This window comes from Oncorhynchus gorbuscha, linkage group LG06 (assembly GCF_021184085.1).
Source record: "Oncorhynchus gorbuscha isolate QuinsamMale2020 ecotype Even-year linkage group LG06, OgorEven_v1.0, whole genome shotgun sequence".
NCBI classification, from domain to species: domain Eukaryota; kingdom Metazoa; phylum Chordata; class Actinopteri; order Salmoniformes; family Salmonidae; genus Oncorhynchus; species Oncorhynchus gorbuscha.
Genome location: NC_060178.1, coordinates 6,907,013 through 6,928,383, shown reverse-complemented (window position 1 = coordinate 6,928,383; position 21,371 = coordinate 6,907,013). Strand labels below are relative to the sequence as shown.

At 42.7% G+C, this 21,371-nt stretch overlaps 1 protein-coding gene across 1 annotated transcript in view; it reads right to left on the bottom strand.

Annotated features, from left to right (window-relative positions):
- The window catches only part of LOC124037376 (mucin-2-like), a 39,031-nt gene extending 18,010 nt beyond the window's left edge, over positions 1–21,021 (bottom strand). The window contains exons 1-24 of the mRNA XM_046352079.1: positions 20,931–21,021; positions 20,309–20,582; positions 19,611–19,725; positions 19,240–19,330; positions 18,671–18,810; positions 17,804–18,020; positions 17,458–17,583; positions 13,768–13,882; positions 13,386–13,536; positions 13,152–13,265; positions 12,570–12,636; positions 11,082–11,219; positions 10,183–10,347; positions 9,894–9,988; positions 9,558–9,684; positions 7,907–8,162; positions 7,639–7,694; positions 2,912–3,003; positions 2,676–2,827; positions 2,290–2,428; positions 1,989–2,099; positions 1,171–1,350; positions 786–1,025; positions 354–510 (exon numbers count right to left, since the gene is read on the bottom strand). Coding sequence (XP_046208035.1) covers positions 354–510; positions 786–1,025; positions 1,171–1,350; positions 1,989–2,099; positions 2,290–2,428; positions 2,676–2,827; positions 2,912–3,003; positions 7,639–7,694; positions 7,907–8,162; positions 9,558–9,684; positions 9,894–9,988; positions 10,183–10,347; positions 11,082–11,219; positions 12,570–12,636; positions 13,152–13,265; positions 13,386–13,536; positions 13,768–13,882; positions 17,458–17,583; positions 17,804–18,020; positions 18,671–18,810; positions 19,240–19,330; positions 19,611–19,725; positions 20,309–20,582; positions 20,931–21,006 — 3,394 coding nt within the window. The 5' untranslated portion in view covers positions 21,007–21,021. The remainder of the gene's footprint in view (positions 1–353; positions 511–785; positions 1,026–1,170; positions 1,351–1,988; positions 2,100–2,289; positions 2,429–2,675; positions 2,828–2,911; positions 3,004–7,638; positions 7,695–7,906; positions 8,163–9,557; positions 9,685–9,893; positions 9,989–10,182; positions 10,348–11,081; positions 11,220–12,569; positions 12,637–13,151; positions 13,266–13,385; positions 13,537–13,767; positions 13,883–17,457; positions 17,584–17,803; positions 18,021–18,670; positions 18,811–19,239; positions 19,331–19,610; positions 19,726–20,308; positions 20,583–20,930) is intronic.
- Between the last annotated feature and the right edge of the window lie 350 nt (positions 21,022–21,371).

Genomic DNA, 21,371 nt, shown 5'->3' with positions numbered 1-21,371 from the left:
CTAATCAGTCAAATGACACCAGACCTGCCAAGTCATTTCAATGCAAAGCCTGACAGTCAAATGACACCAGACCTGCCAAGTCATTTCAATGCCAAGCCTGACAGTCAAATGACACCAGACCTGCCAAGTCATTTCAATGCCAAGCCTGACAGTCAAATGACACCAGACCTGACACAAGTCATTTCAAAGCCTGACAGTCAAATGACACCAGACCTGCCAAGTCATTTCAATGCCTGACAGTCAAATGACACCAGACCTGCCAAGTCATTTCAATGCCTGACAGTCAAACAGTGGAAGTGTGTGACCTTTGGAACACAAGCATAATGAAACCCCCAAAAATGTGTTGTTCTTACGACAAATTTCTGGTGTTCTCCATGCAACACAGACTCCAGCTTCGGTGCAGGCCTGGGCGTAGGCTGCTACAGCTGTACAGAAACACTCACAGTCTCCGCCAGTATCACAGGCACAGGAGTCTTTCACACAGTTCTCAAAGTACAGACTAGGGTCTACCTGTAAAACACATACAGAGAGAACACACATGATGCACTAATACTGAATTATTATTTTTTGGTTTCTTAGAGAATTATTCAAAACACATTTAACGACAAACATGTTCATGAATAAAATCATCGAGGATGACAAGAAAGTCAATGTTTAAAGCGATTTGGGTGTATTTTTTGGTTCAGAAGTTTGACTGTCCACCATCCTATCAGTGTTCTGTCTGAACCTTTCACCTGGTTTCTAGCTGTACGGTTTATACATAGCAATCTGTTTCAGCACTGTACCTTCTTGTGACACAGTTGGAAAGTCTTTCCTGTGATGATGCTGCACTGCATCTTAGCCCAGTTGTGACGGTTGGGTCTGGCTCCACATGGGTCCACGTTGCTTTCTGCGTCGGGACAAGTGCTTGACACTTTCCAGCTGTTTGCAAACTCCACAGGGCTGCTGACTATCATCTGACCTTGTGTGGTGAAGTCATCTCTGCCTTCTCCATTATAGTTCCCACACAGGCCGCACACTGCTCCCTATAGACACATAGAAACGATAAGGCGAACATAGTGGTACTGTACCAAATCAATCACTGTTAGCAACACAAAATGCACTCTGATGTCTTGTTCATCTATTTCATCACAGGTTCTCTATGTGTTTACCCTTCAACACTAAACGTACACTATGCTGTGGCTCCAGGACGATGCGGACGGTAGTTTTGCGGTCCCACAGCACTGCGATCCCGATGTCTGACTCAACAATCAGGTACAGACCGACGGTCCTCACTCGGTACTGGATCTGAGAGCCCACTCCTAGGTCCACCACTTCATGGGTCCCCTTTGATAGTTTCAGCTCTGTTCTCTGTAAGGATAAGGATTTATCACTTCCTGTTCACAGACAATTAGGCTTGAAATTGTTTTTCCCAAAATCCCAGGTTTTCCATAAATCCTTGTTGGAGGATTCAAGGATTTCCTCCTTATTCCCTTTTAATTTCAGAACATTTGCAAAAACAGGGAATTTGGGGAAAGTTACCGGAATTTTTCAAAAATATGACAGACAATACACTTTATATAGCTTTATATGAAGAAAGAAAATGTCTTGAATGTCGTACTGATTTTTGCAGTTAGTGGCTATTTGGAAGAAAGTTTTACTTGCAATGATTGTGATGGTGATTTTACCTCCTTTAGTTGAATTCACTAATTGTACTCTCTTGTCTCTCTGAATAAGTCGCTCTGAATAAGAGCATTTGCTAAATGATGTATTTTGTTGTTTGTATGAGTGTCAAATGATCTCTCATTATGATCCAACAGGTATAGAAAGGAGAAAGGCTCAATATAAAGCCTGGAGTGGAGTAAATGGAATGGTATCAAACACATCAAAACCAGTCAAGCGTTTGATGCCATTCAATTCATTCCGTTCCAGCCATTACTATGAGCCCATCCTTCCCATTGAAGGTGCCACCAGCCGCCTGTTGGAGTGTGTCATTTGTCCAGTCTTACCCCCAGTTGAACCCTGACAGACTTGGAGCAAGTGGTGCCTGTGGTTCCACACGGTATGTTCTCTGTGATCACCATGAATTTGTCCTGGACAGGCCGGTTCCCACATTTGTTCTTAAAGAGAGACAGAGGGAGAGAGTACTTTAGAAACCAAATGAGACTTTTGCCATTTAAATGATTAGTTGGTAATATAGAAGACAATAGCAGTACTATTATACAAACATATTTTTTTGTAGAAAAACACATCACAATTGAATTGAAATGTATTGCATTGTATTGAAATGTCCTGATAAGCATTAATTACCTGGACAGCCACATAGCCACATTTTCCTTGGAAGCCATACGTGCGCTCATCAAAGGTTTTGTAATGGCCACTGCCGTAGATGGTACAGGTTCCTGGGCACTTCTTATCTGTGCACTCCCATTTCCCACTCTTACAGGTGCTACATGTGTACAGTATGAGAGACACCAAGTCAAAAATCCTCTTCAAATACAATCCTGATCACATTAGCTAGAGAGGATGAAGGAAGCCCTCATCTCGTGTCATGAAATCTCATTCCATTTCATTTTCACCTCCATTCCTTTTTATATGGTATTGTTTCATATAACGTCATATCAGACCGCATAACCTCACATTGTATCGTTTTTGATCAGAAAGTAACATATAACCATAAAACCTGAATAACTCACCAAGTGTTACATCCGTTTGGGATCTGTTTTCCTGGGGCGTAGAGGAATCCGTCATGGCTGCATGGGCATTCATGTTTATTCACACACATGCCTTTCCCATCCTCCCACAGACTCGTGGGACACTTGCACCCAGACTCACACTCTGCGGAGAACTGTGATCAAGGAGAGAGACAGGAATTAAATAAAGAAGTCAACCCTTAGGTCAGGTACTAATGGAAGTCAACAAGTCAACTCACACAGTCCATGAAATCCGGGTTCCTACAGCTCCGTGTACACTGTACTCCCAGGTCATTGGAGCAGTTCAAGAACACCTTCGGCGACTGGCAGGCTGTAACAGAACCAGTTTCATTATTATTACACAATAAGTTGTCAAATTAGATCTGGGTTCAAATACTATCTTTCAGATACTTCCAGGGCCGGTTTAAAACACATTTAAGCCTAGTCCTGGACTCAAGTAATTGAAATGATCTCTCATATAGTATTAGAACCCAAGTCTAGGTACAATACTGTATACATCAGAGGATTAATAGGATATGAATAGCAAGGGGACACAGAAAGGCTACTTAGTACTTTCTGAACGGGGGACACAGAAAGGCTACTTACTACTCTGTGAACGGGGGACATAGAAAGGCTACTTACTACTCTCTGAACGGGGGACACAGAAAGGCTACTTACTCTCTGAACTAGAAAGGCTACTTACTACTCTCTGAACGGGGGACACAGAAAGGCTACTTACTACTCTCTGAACGGGGGACACAGAAAGGCTACTTACTACTCTCTGAACGGGGGACACAGAAAGGCTACTTACTACTCTCTGAACGGGGGACATAGAAAGGCTACTTACTACTCTCTGAACGGGGGACACAGAAAGGCTACTTACTACTCTCTGAACGGGGGACACAGAAAGGCTACTTACTACTCTCTGAACGGGGGGGACACAGAAAGGCTACTTACTACTCTCTGAACGGGGACACAGAAAGGCTACTTACTACTACTCTACTCTCTGAACGGGGGGGACACAGAAAGGCTACTTACTACTCTCTGAACGGGGGACACAGAAAGGCTACTTACTACTCTCTGAACGGGGGACACAGAAAGGCTACTTACTACTCTCTGAACGGGGGACACAGAAAGGCTACTTACTACTCTCTGAACGGGGGACACAGAAAGGCTACTTACTACTCTCTGAACGGGGACACAGAAAGGCTACTTACTACTCTCTGAACGGGGGACACAGAAAGGCTACTTACTACTCTCTGAACGGGGACACAGAAAGGCTACTGTACTCTCTGAACGGGGGACACAGAAAGGCTACTCTCTGAACTTACTACTCTCTGAACGGGGGACACAGAAAGGCTACTTACTACTCTCTGAACGGGGGACACAGAAAGGCTACTTACTACTCTCTGAACGGGGACACAGAAAGGCTACTTACTACTCTCTGAACGGGGGACACAGAAAGGCTACTTACTACTCTCTGAACGGGGGACACAGAAAGGCTACTTACTACTCTCTGAACGGGGGACACAGAAAGGCTACTTACTACTCTCTGAACGGGGGACACAGAAAGGCTACTTACTACTCTGAACTGAAAGGCTACTTACTACTCTCTGAACGGGGACACAGAAAGGCTACTTACTACTCTCTGAACGGGGGACACAGAAAGGCTACTTACTACTCTGAACGGGGGACTGAACGGGGGACACAGAAAGGCTACTTACTACTCTCTGAACGGGGGACACAGAAAGGCTACTTACTACTCTCTGAACACACAGAAAGGCTACTTACTACTCTCTGAACGGGGGACACAGAAAGGCTACTTACTACTCTCTGAACGGGGGGACACAGAAAGGCTACACAGAACGGGGGACACAGAAAGCTACTTACTACTCTCTGAACGGGGGACACAGAAAGGCTACTTACTACACAGAAAGGCTACTCTGAACGGGGGACACAGAAAGGCTACTTACTACTCTCTGAACGGGGGACACAGAAAGGCTACTTACTACTCTCTGAACGGGGGACACAGAAAGGCTACTTACTACTCTCTGAACGGGGGACACAGAAAGGCTACTTACTACTCTCTGAACTACTTACTACTCTCTGAACGGGGGACACAGAAAGGCTACTTACTACTCTCTGAACGGGGGACACAGAAAGGCTACTTACTACTCTCTGAACGGGGACACAGAACAGGCTACTTACTACTCTCTGAACGGGGGACACAGAAAGGCTACTTACTACTCTCTGAACGGGGGACACAGAAAGGCTACTTACTACTCTCTGAACGGGGGACACAGAAAGGCTACTTACTACTCTCTGAACGGGGACACAGAAAGGCTACTTACTACTCTCTGAACACACAGAAAGGCTACTTACTACTCTCTGAACGGGGGACACAGAAAGGCTACTCACAGAAAGGCTACTTACTACTCTCTGAACGGGGGACACAGAAAGGCTACTTACTACTCTCTGAACGGGGACACAGAAAGGCTACAGAACGGGGGACACAGAAAGGCTACTTACTACTCTCTGAACGGGGGACACAGAAAGGCTACTTACTACTCTCTGAACGGGGGACACAGAAAGGCTACTTACTACTCTCTGAACACACAGAAAGGCTACTTACTACTCTCTGAACGGGGGACACAGAAAGGCTACTTACTACTCTCTGAACGGGGGACACAGAAAGGCTACTTACTACTCTCTGAACGGGGGACACAGAAAGGCTACTCTCTCTGAACGGGGGACACAGAAAGGCTACTTACTACTCTCTGACACAGAAAGGCTACTTACTACTCTCTGACACAGAAAGGCTACTTACTACTCTCTGAACGGGGGACACAGAAAGGCTACTTACTACTCTCTGAACGGGGGACACAGAAAGGCTACTTACTACTCTCTGAACGGGGGACACAGAAAGGCTACTTACTACTCTCTGAACACACAGAAAGGCTACTTACTTACTACTACTCTCTGAACGGGGGACACAGAAAGGCTACTTACTACTCTCTGAACGGGGGACACAGAAAGGCTACTTACTACTCTCTGAACGGGGGACACAGAAAGGCTACTTACTACTCTCTGAACACAGGGGACACAGAAAGGCTACTTACTACTCTCTGAACACAGAAAGGCTACTTACTACTCTCTGAACGGACACAGAAAGGCTACTTACTACTCTCTGAACTACTTACTACTCTCTGAACACAGGGGACACAGAAAGGCTACTTACTACTCTCTGAACGGGGGACACAGAAAGGCTACTTACTACTCTCTGAACGGGGGACACAGAAAGGCTACACAGAAAGGCTACTTACTACTCTCTGAACGGGGGACACAGAAAGGCTACTTACTACTCTCTGAACGGGGACACAGAAAGGCTACTTACTACTCTCTGAACGGGGGACACAGAAAGGCTACTTACTACTCTCTGAACGGGGGACACAGAAAGGCTACTTACTACTCTCTGAACGGGGGACACAGAAAGGCTACTTACTACTCTCTGAACGGGGGACACAGAAAGGCTACTTACTACTCTCTGAACGGGGGACACAGAAAGGCTACTTACTACTCTCTGAACGGGGGACACAGAAAGGCTACTTACTACTCTCTGAACGGGGACACAGAAAGGCTACTTACTACTCTCTGAACGGGGACACAGAAAGGCTACTTACTACTCTCTGAACACACAGAAAGGCTACTTACTACTCTCTGAACGGGGGACACAGAAAGGCTACTTACTACTCTCTGAACGGGGGACACAGAAAGGCTACTTACTACTCTCTGAACAGGGGACACAGAAAGGCTACTTACTACTCTCTGAACGGGGGACACAGAAAGGCTACTTACTACTCTCTGAACGGGGGACACAGAAAGGCTACTTACTACTCTCTGAACGGGGGACACAGAAAGGCTACTTACTACTCTCTCTGAACGGGGGACACAGAAAGGCTACTTACTACTCTCTGAACTACTTACTACTCTCTGAACGGGGACACAGAAAGGCTACTTACTACTCTCTGAACGGGGGACACAGAAAGGCTACTTACTACTCTCTGAACGGGGGACACAGAAAGGCTACTTACTACTCTCTGAACACAGAAAGGGGACACAGAAAGGCTACTTACTACTCTCTGAACGGGGGACACAGAAAGGCTACTTACTACTCTCTGAACGGGGGACACAGAAAGGCTACTTACTACTCTCTGAACACAGAAAGGGGACACAGAAAGGCTACTTACTACTCTCTGAACGGGGACACAGAAAGGCTACTTACTACTCTCTGAACGGGGACACAGAAAGGCTACTTACTACTCTCTGAACGGGGGACACAGAAAGGCTACTTACTACTCTCTGAACGGGGGACACAGAAAGGCTACTTACTACTCTCTGAACGGGGGACACAGAAAGGCTACTTACTACTCTCTGAACGGGGACACAGAAAGGCTACTTACTACTCTCTGAACGGGGGACACAGAAAGGCTACTTACTACTCTCTGAACGGGGGACACAGAAAGGCTACTTACTACTCTCTGAACGGGGGACACAGAAAGGCTACTTACTACTCTCTGAACGGGGGACACAGAAAGGCTACTTACTACTCTCTGAACAGAAAGGCTACACAGAAACACAGAAAGGCTACTTACTACTCTCTGAACGGGGGACACAGAAAGGCTACTTACTACTCTCTGAACGGGGGACACAGAAAGGCTACTTACTACTCTCTGAACACAGAAAGGCTACACTACTCTCTGAACGGGGACACAGAAAGGCTACTTACTACTCTCTGAACGGGGGACACAGAAAGGCTACTTACTACTCTCTGAACGGGGGACACAGAAAGGCTACTTACTACTCTCTGAACGGGGGACACAGAAAGGCTACTTACTACTCTCTGAACGGGGGACACAGAAAGGCTACTTACTACTCTCTGAACGGGGGACACAGAAAGGCTACTTACTACTCTCTGAACGCATCTTCCAGGAACGGCAGTGAAGCTTCCCATTGTTGCAGACACTAGAAGAACACACATGATGCCAAGAGATATTTTAATATTGGAGTAACATTGCAGGACTGTGTACTTTTTATACTAGCAGGTAATATGACAAATTTGCTGCTTTGGTAGGTCGGTAAATTAGGTAAATAAGTAGATGGGTAGGTAGGTAGGTAGGTAAGTAGTCACTTAAATAGGTAGCTAGACACTTTATTAGATGGAAACAGTCTCTCACCAGTGTTCCTCCTGAATGTTGATGGACTTTCCAGGCTTGATGTGGACCCCGTTGTGGAAGCAGGGGCATTTGTCCATGGGTACACAGGTGCCCCTGTCATCCATGTAGAGTCCATCCGGGCAAGAACAACCATCCACGGGGAGGAAGTCATTGGTACAACCCTGGCTTTTGCTGGCCAGGGAGCTACAGGTCAGCTGACATCTCTGGAGGTGGTCAGAGTAGGTCTGAGACGCTGGGCAGTTACCAATGTATTTGTCTGTTTGTAGGGAAATATGGAAAGTGTTGGATAAAGTTAAGATTGGCAGTGTTGGAAAACTTTACTAAAGGCTCTATTTTACTCCAGGAAGGAAGAGGATTAAGTAAGTAAGTGTTGTTAACCTGTTTGGGATAGGGGGTGGTATTTTCATGTCAGGATGAAAAGAGTGCCCAAAGAAAACTGCTTGCTACCCAGGCCCAGAAGCTAGGATATGCATATAATTGGTTTTGGATAGAAAACACTCTAAAGTTTCTAAAACTGTTAAAATTACATCTGTGAGTATAACAGAACTTATTTGGCAGGCGAAACCCCGAGGACAAACCATCCAGGAATCTTTGTTGTTGTTGAGGTGACCATGTTTTTAATTGGATTTCTATGGGAATCTACATTTCTGAGGGATCTGGTTGCAGTTCCTAGGGCTTCCACTAGATGTCAACAGTCTTTAGAAATTGGTTGATGTTTTCTTTTGAGTAATGAAGAAGTATGGCTGTTCAGAACGACAGTCGAGTCTGGTATACAGTTGTGTTTGGGGAGCGCGACCTGGCGCTCGCTCCACTTTCATTTTTATCCACTATTGAACACGGTTTATTCCGTCTTAAATTTGATCAATTATTTACAGTATAAAGTACCTAAAGTTGTATTGGGAAAGTTGTTTGAAATGTTTGGACCAAGATTACAGGTAACTTATTCGATAATGTGTAGTCATATTGGGCGAGTTGGAACTGGTGTTTTTCTGAATCATACGTGCAAAATAAATGGACATTTTGGAGAAATAACGACGGAATTAATAGAAAAAAGGACCATTTGTGATGTTTACGGGACATATTGGAGTGCCAACAGAAGAAGATCTTCAAAGGTAATGCATTAATTATATCGTTATTTCTGAGTTTTGTGTCGTGCCTGGCGGGTTGAAATATGACTGTCGTGTTTGTTTGATGGGGTGCTGTCCTCAGATAATAGCATGGTTTGCTTTCGCCGTAAAGCCGTTTTGAAATCTGACACAGTGGCTGGATTAACAAGAAGTTAAACTTTAATTTGGTGTATTACCTTGTGATTGTATCAAAGTTAAATATTTCTAATAATTTCTTTTGAATTTCGCGCTCTGCAATTTCACATCCACAACCGTTTGACCGGGCACCGCAATTTCCCCTGAGTAGGGGAATTTGTCAGGGTTACCCCATGTCTCCCCTACTTTTTGCAATGGCAGTGGAATCCGCCAAGGTTGTCCCCTGTCTCCCATACTTTTAGCGATGGCATTAGAACCATTTGCAGAACGCATATATTCTGATGAGAATATCAGTGAACATTTCATTGGTAGTCAGGAGAGGCTTATACTGTCATCTCCTTTCACCAATATACGACAAGACATAAATATGAGAAGTGTAAATCACTTACCACACACGTTCTCTCTCCAGCCTGACAGGACCACTCCCTTGGTAGCACAGTCTCGCACATAAGAGGAGAAGACGGCACACAGGCAGTCTTCACTCTTCTCACAGTTGCAGCTAGCGTACGTGCATCGCTGCAGAAAATATCAAGTTTAAGTAAATGTTCCATACGTAATAAATATATAACACATCTCATCGGCCAGAGCTTTCGCATGACAAACAGTATTACAAACAGCATTACAAACAGTAAGAAAGTTCAGGACAAATATGTATAATTGTGAGCATTCCAAACCAGATGTAACTCAATGAAATGTAACAGTTACAGTTATAGTAAATGTATTACCTTGTAGTAAAGCTCGGGGTCCACCATGGCATGGCACTTGGCAAAAGTGCTGTCAGAACTTCTTAGCATGGAGCACCAATGTTTAGCATAGTTCTCTGAGTAAACAGAACATGGTAAGAGTTCAAACATGTCTGATACAGTATAAACTGCTGCTTCCTGCATCGATTTGAATCCAACGACATGATACTGCGGTTGTTGACATAAACTTTTATGAAATACTTATGTTCTGCTTTTCATTGAGTTATGTAAGGGTTAACCTTCAATTAAAGAGTTAGTGAAGAGGGCTTACCATTCTCCACGCTGAGGGAGCAGGGGTCGTCCAGCCTCTCCTCTCTGTCTCTGCAGGTAGGATTAGCCTTCCAGGAGTTCCCAAATGAAGAGGCTGTTCCCTCCACCATACCCTGGGGGGTCTTCATGTCATCGGACAGAACCTTGTTGAAGTTCCCACACAGACCTAGAAGAAATAGAAACAGTAATCAACACCCTATAAACTACACCAAACAGTAATCACCACCATATGAAACTATTACCAAACAGTAATCAACACCATATAAACTATTACCAAACAGTAATCACCACCATATAAACTATTACCAAACAGTAATCACCACCATATAAACTATTACCAAACAGTAATCACCACCATATAAACTATTACCAAACAGTAATCACCACCCTATAAACTATTACCAAACAGTAATCACCACCATATAAACTATTACCAAACAGTAATCACCACCCTATAAACTATTACCAAACAGAAATCAACACCATATAAACTATTACCAAACAGTAATCACCACCCTATAAACTATTACCAAACAGTAATCACCACCCTATAAACTATTACCAAACAGTAATCACCACCATATAAACTATTACCAAACAGTAATCAACACCCTATAAACTATTACCAAACAGTAATCACCACCATATAAACTATTACCAAACAGTAATCAACACCATATAAACTATTACCAAACAGAAATCAACACCATATAAACTATTACCAAACAGAAATCAACAACATTTTTGTACTTTCTTGCTGTTTTTACTATTTTAATGAGCCCTGATGATTAAGATTACCAATGTTTATTATATTTACATAAAGTAGAATTTAAACTCCGTATTTAACTGATATCTGCTCACCTTCAGAGCTATATGCCTACAGCTTGGGAGTTAACTTACCTTGTGTCTTGGTCTTGTAGCTCTCGTCCAGGGTGACATAGACCTGCATGATAGGGACCAGCTGGATCTGAACCTGCAGCCCAAAGCTGGTCTGGAGCATCACGTGGAAGGATGAGGGCTTGAACACACTGATGTCAGCTATGGGAAGGAAAACAAATAGACTGATGTCAGCTGGGAACAAGACTGAAAGAGCTCCTGCTGAGACAGAGGTTGTCCTAATATAGACACCGTACACTAATGTCAGCTGGGAACAAGACTGAAAGAGCTCCTGCTGAGACAGAGGTTGTCCTAATAAAGACACCGTACACTAATGTCAGCTGGGAACAAGACTGAAAGAGCTCCTGCTGAGACAGAGGTTGTCCTAATAAAGACACCGTACACTAATGTCAGCTGGGAACAAGACTGAAAGAGCTCCTGCTGAGACAGAGGTTGTCCTAATAAAGACACCGTACACTAATGTCAGCTGGGAACAAGACTGAAAGAGCTCCTGCTGAGACAGAGGTTGTCCTAATAAAGACACCGTACACTAATGTCAGCTGGGAACAAGACTGAAAGAGCTCCTGCTGAGACAGAGGTTGTCCTAATATAGACACCGTACACTAATGTCAGCTGGGAACAAGACTGAAAGAGCTCCTGCTGAGACAGAGGTTGTCCTAATATAGACACCGTACACTAATGTCAGCTGGGAACAAGACTGAAAGAGCTCCTGCTGAGACAGAGGTTGTCCTAATAAAGACACCGTACACTAATGTCAGCTGGGAACAAGACTGAAAGAGCTCCTGCTGAGACAGAGGTTGTCCTAATATAGACACCGTACACTAATGTCAGCTGGGAACAAGACTGAAAGAGCTCCTGCTGAGACAGAGGTTGTCCTAATAAAGACACCGTACACTAATGTCAGCTGGGAACAAGACTGAAAGAGCTCCTGCTGAGACAGAGGTTGTCCTAATATAGACACCGTACACTAATGTCAGCTGGGAACAAGACTGAAAGAGCTCCTGCTGAGACAGAGGTTGTCCTAATAAAGACACCGTACACTAATGTCAGCTGGGAACAGAAGGGGGGTTTGGGGGTAATAATCATTCAATTAAATATGATTCATTTTTTTAAATTTCTTATTATTACTGTGTCAATAGCTTTGGAAGTACCGTGTAATAATAACTAGAATTAGGCGTGTATAATCTTTACTATAAACTGGGTGGTTCTAGCCCTCAATGCTGATTGGCTGACAGATGTGGTATATCAGACGGGGTGACAAACCATTTAGTTTTACTGCTCTAATTATGTTGGCGACCAGTTCATAACAGCAGTAAGGCACCTTGGGGGATTGTAGTATATGGCCAATGTACCATTGGGGGATTGTAGTATATGGCCAATGTACCATTGGTAAGGGAAGTTGTGTCGCGCCCAAGAACAGCCATTAGCCATGGTATATTGGCCATATATCACACCCCCTCAGGCATTATTGTTAATTCTTCCATGTCCCACCTGTGTTGTAAGGCAGAGTGATCTGTGCATTGTGGCTGACCTTCCCATCGGCGGTGATCACCAAAGCCTGGAAAAGAAAAACAACAGCCACGATCAACTCGTCCTATTCAACACAAGACTAGCTGTGCAGTTTATACATGTAACTTACATGTAAGTACTTATAGTCAGATCCAAAATGATTAGCACCTCTGTTTTCATTCTTTTTCAATACCTCACCCTGCGAGGATAACAACACTGAGCCTTTCTCTACAAGGTTTTAGGAGATTGGAGGACACATTGGGAAGTATCTTAGACCATTCCTCCCATACAGACCAGTGGAAGCACTACAGCCCCAAAACATCAAAGATCCACCACCATTTTATACAGCAGGAATCAGGCTCTGTTTTGATCCTCCTTTTTGACACCAAACCCACCATTGGTGTGTCTGTGGCCAAAGAGATTCATTTAATAGTCTTTCTTGGTCATCTTTATCAAGGATGCCTTTTAATTTGGACCTGACTGTAAATACACAGAGATGGTGTATAATGTACATGTTCAAGTGTATGTGTCAAATCTCCGTCTTTTAATGAAGGAAATACTCACGTTGTTTCTATCATTGTTTAGTAAGACCACAACACTCTTGAGGCAAGTGTCAAACTTCTGTCTTATACAGGGAACCAGCTGGACCAGTACAGTGAACTTTGGACTGGCTTCATTCTGAAACAGAGAAGGGAAAACAAAAACAAAAATGATGAGAAAACGTTGTGACATATAAAATGTCATCCACTTCTCATCTAGATTGTCTCTCCAGAAAAGTACAGTGTAATTGTCAGTTACCTTGCTTTCCACCTTGGCTAAGGGGTAGTAACAGTCCCCATGGAAGGTGAACGCTTTCCCATCGAAGGTCGTCACGTGTGAACCCTCCTCAACGGCACATGTAGCAGGGCTGGGCAGACTTTTACAGGACCACTGACCATGATGACAGACACTGAATCACAGACACAGACACAGAACACATGATGAAGTCATTTACAGGACCACTGACCATGATGACAGACACTGAATCACAGACACAGACACACAGACACAGAACACACAATGAAGTCATTTACAGGATAAACCAAGTACCCTCAGTTACGACGTCTGTCTTAATGTAACTTGTTATTTTAACAGTACAGTACTTTACATTGAGCACTTTAAGTCTAAACCTTTGACTCACCATTCCTCACGGTCCTGTCTGAATACTTCTCCAGAGTTGTAAACCTTGTCATGTTTGCACTGACACTGGTCCTGAGTGACACACCCCCTCTTTGAGATGTCATCAAACACAGTCCCTACAGAGTGGTGAAAACAGACATGTTACTAACACAGTCCCTACAGAGTGGTGAAAACAGACATGTTACTAACACAGTCCCTACAGAGTGGTGAAAACAGACATGTTACTAACACAGTCCCTACAGAGTGGTGAAAACAGACATGTTACTAACACAGTCCCTACAGAGTGGTGAAAACAGACATGTTACTAACACAGTCCCTACAGAGTGGTGAAAACAGACATGTTACTAACACAGTCCCTACAGAGTGGTGAAAACAGACATGTTACTAACACAGTCCCTACAGAGTGGTGAAAACAGACATGTTACTAACACAGTCCCTACAGAGTGGTGAAAACAGACATGTTACTAACACAGTCCCTACAGAGTGGTGAAAACAGACATGTTAAACACAGTCCCTACAGAGTGGTGAAAACAGACATGTTACTAACACAGTCCCTACAGAGTGGTGAAAACAGACATGTTACTAACACAGTCCCTACAGAGTGGTGAAAACAGACATGTTACTAACACAGTCCCTACAGAGTGGTGAAAACAGACATGTTACTAACACAGTCCCTACAGAGTGGTGAAAACAGACAACGTGTTACTAACACAGTCCCTACAGAGTGGTGAAAACAGACATGTTACTAACACAGTCCCTACAGAGTGGTGAAAACAGACATGTTACTAACACAGTCCCTACAGAGTGGTGAAAACAGACATGTTACTAACACAGTCCCTACAGAGTTACATTGAGGTGTGTTCTAGATCTCTGTCATCACTGTTATACTGATACATTGAGGTGTGTTCTAGATCTCTATCATCACTGTTATACTGATACATTGAGGTGTGTTCTAGTTCTCTATCATCACTGTTATACTGATACATTGAGGTGTGTTCTAGATCTCTATCATCACTGTTATACTGATACATTGAGGTGTGTTCTAGATCTCTGTCATCACTGTTATACTGATACATTGAGGTGTGTTCTAGATCTCTATCATCACTGTTATACTGATACATTGAGGTGTGTTCTAGATCTCTATCATCACTGTTATACTGATACATTGAGGTGTGTTCTAGTTTCATATCATCACTGTTATACTGATACATTGAGGTGTGTTCTAGTTCTATATCATCACTGTTATACTGATACATTGAGGTGTGTTCTAGATCTCTGTCATCACTGTTATACTGATACATTGAGGTGTGTTCTAGATCTCTATCATCACTGTTATACTGATACATTGAGGTGTGTTCTAGATCTCTATCATCACTGTTATACTGATACATTGAGGTGTGTTCTAGATCTCTATCATCACTGTTATACTGATACATTGAGGTGTGTTCTAGTTCTATATCATCAGTGTTATACTGATACATTGAGGTGTGTTCTAGTTCTCTATCATCACTGTTATACTGATACATTGAGGTGTGTTCTAGTTTCATATCATCACTGTTATACTGATACATTGAGGTGTTTTCTAGATCTCTATCATCAGTGTTATACTGATACATTGAGGTGTGTTCTAGATCTCTGTCATCACTGTTATACTGATACATTGAGGTGTGTTCTAGATCTCTATCATCACTGTTATACTGATACATTGAGGTGTGTTCTAGATCTCTATCATCACTGTTATACTGATACATTGAGGTGTGTTCTAGTTTCATATCATCACTGTTATACTGATACATTGAGGTGTGTTCTAGTTCTATATCATCACTGTTATACTGATACATTGAGGTGTGTTCTAGATCTCTGTCATCACTGTTATACTGATACATTGAGGTGTGTTCTAGATCTCTATCATCACTGTTATACTGATACATTGAGGTGTGTTCTAGATCTCTATCATCACTGTTATACTGATACATTGAGGTGTGTTCTAGATCTCTATCATCACTGTTATACTGATACATTGAGGTGTGTTCTAGTTCTATATCATCAGTGTTATACTGATACATTGAGGTGTGTTCTAGTTCTCTATCATCACTGTTATACTGATACATTGAGGTGTGTTCTAGTTTCATATCATCACTGTTATACTGATACATTGAGGTGTGTTCTAGTTCTATATCATCACTGTTATACTGATACATTGAGGTGTGTTCTAGATCTCTGTCATCACTGTTATACTGATACATTGAGGTGGGGAATGTTCTAGATCTCTATCATCACTGTTATACTGATACATTGAGGTGTGTTCTAGATCTCTATCATCAGTGTTATACTGATACATTGAGGTGTGTTCTAGTTCTATATCATCAGTGTTATACTGATACATTGAGGTGTGTTCTAGTTCTATATCATCAGTGTTATACTGATACATTGAGGTGTGTTCTAGTTCTATATCATCAGTGTTATACTGATACATTGAGGTGTGTTCTAGTTCTCTATCACTGTTATACTGATACATTGAGGTGTGTTCTAGATCTCTATCATCACTGTTATACTGATACATTGAGGTGTGTTCTAGATCTCTATCATCACTGTTATACTGATACATTGAGGTGTGTTCTAGATCTCTATCATCACTGTTATACTGATACATTGAGGTGTGTTCTAGTTTCATATCATCACTGTTATACTGATACATTGAGGTGTGTTCTAGTTCTATATCATCACTGTTATACTGATACATTGAGGTGTGTTCTAGATCTCTGTCATCACTGTTATACTGATACATTGAGGTGTGTTCTAGATCTCTATCATCACTGTTATACTGATACATTGAGGTGTGTTCTAGTTCTATATCATCAGTGTTATACTGATACATTGAGGTGTGTTCTAGTTCTCTATCATCACTGTTATACTGATACATTGAGGTGTGTTCTAGTTTCATATCATCACTGTTATACTGATACATTGAGGTGTGTTCTAGTTCTATATCATCACTGTTATACTGATACATTGAGGTGTGTTCTAGATCTCTGTCATCACTGTTATACTGATACATTGAGGTGTGTTCTAGATCTCTATCATCACTGTTATACTGATACATTGAGGTGTGTTCTAGATCTCTATCATCAGTGTTATACTGATACATTGAGGTGTGTTCTAGTTCTATATCATCAGTGTTATACTGATACATTGAGGTGTGTTCTAGTTCTATATCATCAGTGTTATACTGATACATTGAGGTGTGTTCTAGTTCTATATCATCAGTGTTATACTGATACATTGAGGTGTGTTCTAGTTCTCTATCACTGTTATACTGATACATTGAGGTGTGTTCTAGATCTCTATCATCACTGTTATACTGATACATTGAGGTGTGTTCTAGATCTCTATCATCACTGTTATACTGATACATTGAGGTGTGTTCTAGATCTCTATCATCACTGTTATACTGATACATTGAGGTGTGTTCTAGTTCTATATCATCAGTGTTATACTGATACATTGAGGTGTGTTCTGGTTCCATATCATCAGTGTTATACTGATACATTGAGGTGTGTTCTAGATCTCTATCATCACTGTTATACTGATACATTGAGGTGTGTTCTAGATCTCTAGTTGAGGTGTGTTCTAGTTCCATATCATCAGTGTTATACTGATACATTGAGATGTGTTCTGGTTAAAGGCTGACCTTGAGGGCAGAAGCAGCCATCCATCAGGTGTTCTTCACACAGTGAGCTGGTGTCTGAGTGGGTACAGGTATCCATGCAGGGAGAGCCACTCTCCAGATAGACCATGTTGAACGGGCACTGCTTGTCTAAGAAAACAAAGGAAATAAGTTATAGTGCACTTCATTATTATATGTAAATGTGTATATATGTATATTTATTTCTTTTTTAAGACATTTGTGTCATCTGAAGCTGACTATGGACCATAAAATAGTTATTGTTTGCATGTGAGTTTTTGATCAACAACTCTACTGTCATCCAGTAAATGTGTTCCTGAACACCCAGACAGTTATTGAGATGTCCCATTACCACAGAAGGATGTTGTTCTCCAGTGGGGTGGCTGTCCCCCGGCGTGGGAGCACTGTCTGGAGTACTCTGCCAGGGTGCTGCAGACACAGAAGCTATCAGAAGTGTTGCTGCAGCCACACAGGTCCTGAACACAGGCCTGGATGTAGGGCTCAGGGTTCACGACCGCACCACAGGAGCTCCACAACGGCGAGCGCAGGAGCTGGTCACACTGGGCATGCTGAGGAGGAAGGAGGAGGAAGAGGAGGAAGTGGTGAATGAGGAGAAGGTATAGGTGAATGACGAGGGAGAGGAGGTGGAGGAGGAAGAGGTGGAGGAGGAGGGAGAGGAGGAGGAGTGAGAGAGGAGGAATAGAAGGAGTGGGAGAGGAGGAATAGAAGGAGTGGGAGAGGAGGAGGAGGGAAAGGAGGAGGAGGAGTGGTAGAGGAGGAGGAGGGAAAGGAGGAGGAAGTAGAGTTAGAGGTGGAGGAGGAGGGGAAGGAGGAGGAAGTAGAGTTAGAGGTGGAGGAGGAGGGGAAGGAGGAGGAAGTAGAGTTAGAGGTGGAGGAGGAGGGGAAGGAGGAGGAGGAAGAGGAGGATGTGGTAGAGGTGGAAGAGGAGGAGGAGGGGAAGGTGGAGGTGGAGGAGGTGGAGGGAGAAGAGGTGGAAGGGAGGGAGAGAAGGAGTAGGGGAGGAGGAGGAGGAGTAGGAGAGGATGAGGAAGAGGTTATGGAGGAAGAGGGAGAAGAGAAGGAGGAGGAGGTTGTTAGTTGCAATACGAATAATATTATGCCAGATCTGAAGTTAATTGTCAAATACATCAATAGAATGAAGTGAAGTGAAACACTGTAGTCTACTTGTCAGGCTGAACAGACTGGAGGTAGAACTTACAAACTCCTTGCATGTGTCCTCTTTAGGCTGAACGTCTGCAGGTTCATCTTCCTCTTCCTCTTCATAGGGGTCTTCACAGTCCTCGTTGGGCCTGTGGACCTTCTGTCTGTTTCCAAACTCAATGGGGCTCACTTTACGACCTGCACGGAAATAAAACCATGTCATCCTTCATCAATAAGAGATTAGAAACGCATATAAATGTGTATAAATGTATATTAATGAACTTACAACCTGTGTGAAATTATAATGATGTTACTTGATGTAAGAATATAAAACAGTCACTTAGAATATATTAATAAATATCATGGTAATAATAACAACTAAATAAGGCATTATAAATAGTTAGATAAATGCTTACAAAGTCGTTATAAGTGACTATACATGTAATGAATGATAATATTAGCCACTTGGAATGTATTGATTATACTTAACACCGTAAAACCTTACAGGAATAAGCTATTATAAATACTTGTACATATTAATATAAATGATTATAAGTGTGTCATAAATGACTATACATGTTATAATGTTCATGACTCGTGATGCTAATCATTGTTATAAATGCTCACCGTTATGAACAAACTCATTGTGGACTGGAAGGCCATTGAAGTCTCCACAGAGACCACAGGTACGGTTGGTGTACTCTGTGTCCAGCTCCACCTAACGCAAACAGTGATGGGTCAACTATGTTCTAAGGTAGACTCAGAGAAATGCCGTTGCCACGGGCAGCAGCACAGATTTTGAGATGAGATACAAGACTTCACTCTCACACAGTCACACACGTGGTATCAGTCCATGTGCACGGGTTCGTTTTACACCGTTCACTGTTTAATGACAGCAGTCAAATTCAGTGAACTTATTGATTCTTACAAAGCGAATAAATAAATAGACTTCTGAATGCATTCTTCTAAGTAACGTTTTGATTCTTATAAAAGCTTACCATGACAGCATCTTCTCCGTTCCACATGACAACCAGGCCAACCTTGGAGTAGAGTTTGGTGTAAACTGCATTCCTCTCCAGTTGGACTCCTCCATTGTAGTACGGCAGAGTTACACTGGGAATAAAGACGGAGAACATAATTAATGATAGAGACGACATAGAAATGTACCAACGTGTCAATTAACAGCAAACAGACACAAAATACAGTTAAATCCTTTGAATTCAAAATGGAATCCCTGAAAATATGTCAAAGTACTGTCTCAGATGGGAATAGGGAACAGCATAAAATACATTCATTACTTTTCACAGAGAGGAAATGTTAGACAGACAGACAGACAGACAGACAGACACAGACAGACAGACAGACAGACAGACAGACAGACAGACAGACAGACAGACAGACAGACAGACAGACAGACAGACAGACAGACAGACAGACAGACAGACAGACAGACAGACAGACAGACAGACAGACAGACAGACAGACAGACAGACAGACAGACAGACAGACAGACAGACAGACAGACAGACAGACAGACAGACAGACAGACAGACAGACAGATAGATAGATAGATAGATAGATAGATAGATAGATAGATAGATAGATAGATAGATAGATAGATAGATAGATAGATCTCAGTGTGAAGTCCCTGATGAATTAGAGGACACATAACATAAAACATTTGTGGAAAACGTACATTTCTCCATTGACCGCGACCTGAGTCTTGGTCAGGTGGAAGACCAGGTCGTTGATAGTGACCACTACGTGTTTGACCGTAGGGTTCCCCTCAGCCTCAGTAGCCTCGTTCCTCTTCAGGTGCACAGAGAACTCCTGGTAGGACTCAGAGTGGCAGTCGGAGGCCAGGTTGTATTCACACGTCCCTGGGAACTGGTACACGTCTCCATCGAAGGTCTTGAAGTGCTCTCTGCCCCAGGTGCTGCAGATGCTGTTCACATGGTTGGACTGGCGCGCTGAGGAGACGAAAACAGAAAACGTTACCCACTTTAAATGTATGGAATCAGAAAGAGACACAATTTATAACTTTGCTGTAAACTGTAAATAATGCACCATGTATTTCAAAATAATTGTGAATCAAGATATTAAAACATATGACACTCCTAGACAAACTGCACTCAGATTTGCTCCAACCAAAACTGTTCATAATAACAAAATGTGTCTGTTCTTAACTCGAAATAGATAGAAACGTAATCTAACGCCATCTCTATACAGTATCTATTTCTATGTTTGACTGTTTGTCTTTGTCTGCATAGATCAAAATAAATCACTGCTATTTCCAAAATGATCGTATATCGTCTTACCTTTCCTGGCTTTCACCTGGATGGCGCTCGTTAGTGGCAGAGCGAGAACACACAACCACAGAGTTGTCCACCCCATAGTTAGTGTCCAGGTGAAGTGGGCTTCAGGTAAAAGTGCAGAGTGCTGCTTGACGGCCTCCTTTATAATGGCATTGTTTAATCTGTGTCTGTCAGTTCACACCCATCAGAAGGAGGATGTCAGACATCTTTATTGAGACATGGTAAACATGTCTATTGACAGGGACAGATTACCGACTGGCCAATCAGATAACATAAGAACATGCCATAAGTCATTGCAAAATTTGAAGAATTGCAGGAAATTAGCTTTAAAACAGCAACATTTTCTCTTCGTTGCCAAGAGGGGTGGGGTTCTCTAAAATGTTATTGTACAGTGCCCCAGATTTGGAAATTCAACCACTTTCAGAAGTCCCCTTTACTATCTAT